Consider the following 6,832-nt stretch of genomic DNA (forward strand, 5'->3'; position numbering starts at 1 on the left):
GGGCGTCGACTCAAGTCCGTCAGACGGAATGGGAAGAGTTCATAGCTCCAAACCTTCATTGTTTAATGAGTTCAAGGTAGACCTCAAGCTAGTAGGTACGAAGATGGAATAAACAAAAAGAGCTGCCAGTAGTAGCGTTAAAAAACCCTTTCTTCTATCTCAGTATTACATATATTCATCTCTGCTAAACCTTGGAAATGCCCAATAACCGTTAGTAATGCTCCATACATCTCGGTAATACCCCATAAAGCCTAAACTCTGAACCATTCCAAATCTTTGACCTTTCCCTCTGATTAATCTTAATGAGGACACAGCAACTAGTGAATCTTTGTTGAGGCACTTGTGACAACAAATCTTAGGGTTTGCTTTAAAATAAACCATTACGTACAAAACATAGCGAGAGGGGAAGGGTTGCATAGAGCCGAAGAAACCTTTCACAAACCCATAATCCAGCTGGATTTGCTGAGATTATCCCATACCTACTCAATGTTTCTACTTCTACTTATACATGTAGATAAGTATATGGCTTATTCGGTACAGGTAGACGGCTCCCTATTTCATCGGAGCACTACCAAGTCAAACTGTTATTAGTAAGTAGCATTCGGTGTTATGTCTCGTCAATACAGATGCTTGATGGTGGTCAGCAAGCTACTAGAACACTATATACATCTGTTGTCCAAGTTTTGTCAAGTTAGTAGGTCCATTCTGTGGGCAGACTAACCTCTGGTGTCACTTCCTGCATGGGTGGATAGGAAGCATACTGCAGTGAAGGCCTGCCCACATCTTCCTTTCTCTTGTTGGGGAGCACCGATTTTGCACAACGAGTTGAATCCGAAAAGTGCAGGTCTGCAAAAAACAAGATCTCTCTCGTGAGACAAATTTGACTTGAGATATTGCCTCAGATCATTCAATAATGTAGGACATCTTAAGCTCCAACTGTCAGGTTTGAAACACAGTGCAATAGCTTGTATACAAGACGCATGACAAAGTTTGTAATTCTGTCCATCTGTCCTGGATGAAGGAGCAATGGACGGAACAAGCTACTCAGCTTCTAATTATCCTCTGGAAGCCCTAGCGCTACTCCCCACTAAATTATCCAGCAGCGAATCTGCACTGCCAACAAACTGCACTACGCCAGTGCCTTGACATCTAATCTAAACGGACTACTCATGTAACATATGCCTACCTGCATTAGGTAACAGCTCACATAGACAGAAAACCAACTACATGCAGTAGATAAAAACTCGCATAAACTGCAATTATTCCTCATTAAACAATGTAGCTTCACATACACAAGATGGGTGTCACTAATTTGAAAAAATGCCCTAATGAACACAGATAAAACAGATTATCATTCACACAAGGATCCAATCTAAAGTTCAGATAATTTGATAATTAAAATGATAAGTAAATTCAATTAAAGAGAATGGATTGAACCAAGTTGGGATTCATTGTGCACATGGAAATAGCCTAAACTACTCTAATCAAAGCTTAATTAACCAAGGCTATTCGAGAACATAATTGCACTTGTTCCATGATAACATAATTCAATGAGAGAATTCCACTACCCAATTGCCATTGGTCTTGATAGATTAGCAATGCGCCAACCCTCTTTAAGCTCTAATACCACTAGAAAATACCATGTAGTTACAACCACCACGTGCAATGCAGAAAATTCAGGGATAACATTGAGATACAGCATAATACTAACCAGGCTTTCGCTTGCTTTCCAGAATGCGTAACTGGCGGGCACCTGTTCTGCAACGAGGTAGGAAGACACCAGTGCCTCCTGATTCACGTAGAGTGGGTGCTCCGAAAGATGTGACTGCTCTTGCTGGGTACTGCCCAGAGGGGTGAACCCCCGGAGGCCCTGGCTGTTGCTCTCTGCTGTGACAGTGCATCATGTTTGAGCGTACCCATTCACTCCCTCCCACAGTTGGGCCCTGAAGTGGCTGTGGAGACTGATAGTAGAGCGTTGTAAGAATGGGTTTTAGTGGACACATGACGAGAAACACAAAACATGATGGCTCTTATCAGACACAAAAACCACATCTTGCACTGTCTCCCTTAAATGGAATGACAGCTTCAGTCACCCAAACATAGCCCATACATTGCACAGATCTGCTTGAGAAAAACACTAAAAACGCAAATAAAGCAACATAAATGGGACTCCTACCGAGCTGTACGACGTATCCAGAGTATGCTGTTGCGGCTCCTCGAAAATCAAACTTGGAGCCATGTTAGAGAGGCCAACCATTGATGCAAAAACAGGTTGATGAGTCTGTCTAGCATCCATGAGAGCCTTTTGATACAGGGAGAGTTGGTGCTGCGCTACAGCCAACTCTTCCATCTTCAACCTCACAAGCTCCATGTACAGAAGCTCCATTGCTTCACTCTCTTCCCTCTTACATGCCGGTAAGGGACGTGCTCCAGCGTTGTCTGTGATTCTCTTGTCCCAAATGCTTGGAGCAGCCTTCATTGCAAGAGAAAAAGAATCACATTTTTCTTGCTAAAAACATGGGAATTAAACGCGCGGCAAGAATCAACTGAAGAATGAAAACGACCAAGGGCCAGCCACACGGAAAAGGGGCAAGAAACCAAAATTTCAAAGAAAACATAAGAATTGCAAGCATCGGCCCCCTGTGCAGACAACGGTCAAGAAGAAAACTGCGGGCATGGCGAGGAGCTCTCAAAACAAGAAAAATTTCCCAAAAGCCTCGACAACAGGTCAGGTTACGCCAGAAACGAAACGCAGGAAATAAGTACCTGAGCCTCAAATTGCAACTCCCAGACGCTCTTAGCCTTGCTTCGTCCGTCATCGTCTTCTTCCTCATCAAGCATAGAGTGAGCTATCCGCTGTACCAGTCCCGCCATATGATCCTCTTCTTCACCATCTCTCTCCCCCTTCGCTATTCGCGCAAACAATGGCTCGGTAGATCTCTCAAGTCCCCATCTAGTCGTTCCCATATTCCGACTTGCAACTTCCAAAAACAAATTACTCAGAGGCAGGTACCTTTACTCCCAAAGCCTGCGCAAAAGCAAAGAAGAGAAGCTCCCCATCAAAATGCAGTAGGACTGCACTCCAACATAGCTTGAAGCTGTCTTTCAGTGAGCGCTATGGCCACACTTCGTTGCAAGAGGCACGCTTGAGCTACATAAGCACACGCAGCTACTCTGCGAGGCAACTCTTGTACCGAGAGAGTCCACGTTCTAATGAAGAGGGAGTGTGAAGAGCAGGGGGACTTGACAGAACAGGAGACGGACGGTGATGGAAACCCTAATCTTGATTTCACAAAAACCCTGAATTGCGCTAACCTGCCCTTAAATCCTGCATCGAAATGGAAGCCTTTCCCTCCTTTTCGCACGAACTCAAAAACGTGAGCTCATTGGATCTGGGCCCTACAATCGTCCCGTGATCGACGGTCATGCTTCTTCACACGCCCACCAATCGTGTCTTGAACACGTAGACTATACCTCTTTGAACCAATATGATTTTGACACGTATGCTTTCGTCTCCGTAGGGCGGGAAATCAAGTGTCCGTTTGTAGTCCAGCCGCCGTTCCCACATAAAGGTTTCGTTGGACCCACGCAATGGATAAAATAATAAGGGTAAGAGGGCTCCCCCATAAGCCCATTAACGAGACTTATGGAGGGCCCTTGAGCTACAACTTGCTAGCGAAGAAAACCTGTTAGGCTATGGTCACGCGAGGCCCATGCAGAGCATTAAATGAATAACTAACCCTCTTGCATGGTCACGCTAGGCTTAGTTATTCATTCATCCTGCCAACTAAGCTTTAAACTTCACAAGTATGCCGAAATATGCATGGTTACAAAGGGTGGGCATAGTTATTCATTTAGTGCTCCTTTTTGTGTGCGACCAAGAATGAGGCTTAGTTATTTGTTCAAATAATTGATAAATAAGCCTCGTGTGACCATAGCCTTAATTGGTGGACTTTAGAACTAAACCAAACACACCCCAAGAAGTCGTGGGTTCGAAGCGGGTCTGGCCATTGAACGGGTGAGAGTGGATAGCCAATCCACCAAAAAATGCTTAGTAGGCGGAAGGATAATTAAAGACCTCAAAGGGACTGCCCTTTCATCGAAACGCACTTACACTCTTTGGTCTAGGGCGTTAGAACTAAACCAAACACACCCCAAGAAAACCTATTAATTGGCACTTGGCGACTGTGAAGGGTTTTGCACATCAATTGGCATCGTTGAGTTGACGGCAACAATTTTGTTAGCATGCTACATTGTGTGAATTTTGCATGTTTGTTTGCTTGAGAGTGACGGGAGTAGAGAGAGGAGTTCGTAACTCTGCCAAAATCATTAGAGTTACACCCCATCGACAGCGTTTGCTTTGCTCATGTAGAAATGGTTAACCCCTGCTTGTGCGAACGCGCTCTCTTTTGCCCCCCCCCCCCCCCCCCGCCCCCGCGCAATTTGTGAAGCACTGTTTATATGGCTTGTAGGTGGTTTTTAGGCCGTTGCCTTCACGGAGCTAAATGGCCCTTAAAAAGGGGTGTATGGGGGAGCCCTACAAGGTACTAAGATTAAAGAGTGCCAAATTAAGGACACGTACATCTTCCTCACATAACCATTTAAAAATATGGAACTTGCACATATTAAAGCTTGAAACGAGGTCTTTTCACATGTAAAAGTGTACATGTTTCTTATCAAGTAGAGATATGCCACGATGGCAATTTAAGTCTCTCCCTGCAAACGACGTGTATAAGAGAGAGGTACATACCCCACTCGAAATGAAAATTTTAAGTAAATATTATGCTACCATAATTTGGTAGTGATATGTGTGAATACACTTAGGACCATCTGGACACTTTTTCCCGTCTTTAGGAGGTATTTTTCCCCTAGTTTGTAATACACCCATCACTCTAAGGCATACTTTATTTTTGTATTGGTACACTTAGTAATGCTACTTCATGTGTTGTGTGCTGTTGAGCTTCTCCTTCACCTTCTTGATCCTTGTGTACATTCCTATAGTCGTATTTCCAACAATTAGTATGAAAACGAGCTTTGACATCCAAGGCAGCATCGTCAACAACCTTGTGGCTCACGTTCTGCGATTAAGGTGTTTTTGGGTGAGCATTTCAAGGCAACATAACCTTTGAGACAAATCTTTCATTTTTGGGCTACCAAAATTGATTGGACTCATTTCGACCTTCATTTCCACTATTGGCATATTGTGCATGCAATTTGCGCTTTTTTGCAGGTTTTTGACAATACATATTCAATGATAACAGAAACTTTGTAGTCCAGTGTGGGTTGTGTGCTATATAGCTCAGGTTGGTTTTATGTAGTTTGATACACGTAATTCTTCCATCAGATGGAGTCACCGGCCATAGCTAACAATAATGATATTTTCCACATGTTGTCTGTGGAGGACAAACTGGATGGGGACAACTACCCACTTTGAGCATACATGATGCAACATGTCCTTCTTGCAAAGGGTATGATTATGATGTAAGGCCAAAATCTATGAATAAATGTGTAGGTTTTAGTAATTCTCCTACTATAGTTGTTTTGTCTATTGTTGAGTCTGTTGTTGATCAAGCTCAGTGGGATGTGGGGATGCGCAAGCTCGTGCATTGATTTCACTTTCTATTAAGTGTTCCATTACTCCAAGCAATCGCTCAACACAAACAACAAAGTAGACATGGGATAGGCTTGCTTCTTTAAATGCATGTACAAATTTGACATAAGTTGCTTCCGTATGTAAGGAGCTAGCTGAGTCCAAGATGTTCGAACTAGGGTTGCAGAGATGAGCGCACAACTTGGATAAGATGAAGAAGCTCAAGGCACACAAGAGAGAGTGTATTGCATATGGTAACACGAGATTATGCATGATAGGGATGATATGGACGTATTTCTTATGAGGATTAAAAATCTTAATGAGTAGTTAATTGCGATATGTGAGATCAATCTTTTGCCTCCACCTTTATGCTTGTGACAGAGAGTAAACCTGATGATGTAAACTTTGGTCGTTTTGTTTTCAATATTGCTGGAAGAGGCCTAATCGAGGAAAATTAGGGCTAAACAATGTGTTGTTGAACCTCGCAGGGGGGGGGGGGACTCTTTGACAAAAATCATGTACGAGGAAATTGAGCTTTTCATTGACTTATCAAAAGACAAGTGGTATAGTACAACCGGACTCGCTAGCATCTATATACATGCTCTTTTCCCTGTAGGTGAAGTAGATTCTCCTTTCAAGGAACTTCATGTTGGCAGCCATGCGGTTGAACCATGGTGACCCTAGGATAACAAGCTCATGTGGGAGAGGAGAGATGAAAAAGTCTTCTTTGTCGACGTAGCTTTGGACATGAAGCCTCAACTTCCCAATCAAGGGAGTAACGGAGGCTTGTTGTCCCTTGAAATCCCCATCGACATTTACGGTATCTCCCATCTCAAAAGCTTGTATGCCTAGCTCTGTGGCCAACCCCGTTTACATGAAGTTGTGAGTAGAGCCATGATCAAATAGGATGAAGGTATCATGCTCCCTCACCTTCCCCCAAACATATGAAAGGGACGATCCTTTGCAATGAGCATCCTCTTTTGGAGCTTCGACCATGGAAGCTCTAGGAGTCTCATTGTGGGCATTTATTTTGGGGCAAGAATGATAGCCATGTCTTTGCTCCCCACACTTAAATCATTTGTGATCCTTTGCAAAAATCCTCTAGCTCTTCAGGAGAGAGTTTTTTTTTACCTTTGTAAACTCCTTTCTCCTTGGTCTTGTTGTTGTTGTTGGAATTGCCTTGGGCTACCCCTTTCCGTCATTTTTATCTTTATTTTCCATGGCTTGGCATTCCTTTTTGCC

The 6,832-nt window shown here is 43.4% G+C and overlaps 1 protein-coding gene across 1 annotated transcript; it reads right to left on the bottom strand.

Moving 5' to 3' along the window:
- Positions 1-340: 340 nt before the first annotated feature.
- On the bottom strand, positions 341-3,333 carry LOC147453551 (uncharacterized). The gene is made up of 4 exons (XM_086515717.1): positions 2,767-3,333; positions 2,177-2,473; positions 1,712-1,961; positions 341-846 (listed from the first exon to the last, which is right to left on the bottom strand). Exons 1-4 carry the CDS (start codon positions 2,965-2,967, stop codon positions 692-694), a joined length of 903 nt encoding a protein of 300 aa, XP_086371843.1. The 5' UTR covers positions 2,968-3,333; the 3' UTR covers positions 341-691.
- Positions 3,334-6,832: the final 3,499 nt, after the last annotated feature.

This window comes from Adiantum capillus-veneris, chromosome 7 (genome assembly GCF_014529385.1).
Source record: "Adiantum capillus-veneris isolate H3 chromosome 7, ASM1452938v2, whole genome shotgun sequence".
Classification (NCBI taxonomy): domain Eukaryota; kingdom Viridiplantae; phylum Streptophyta; class Polypodiopsida; order Polypodiales; family Pteridaceae; genus Adiantum; species Adiantum capillus-veneris.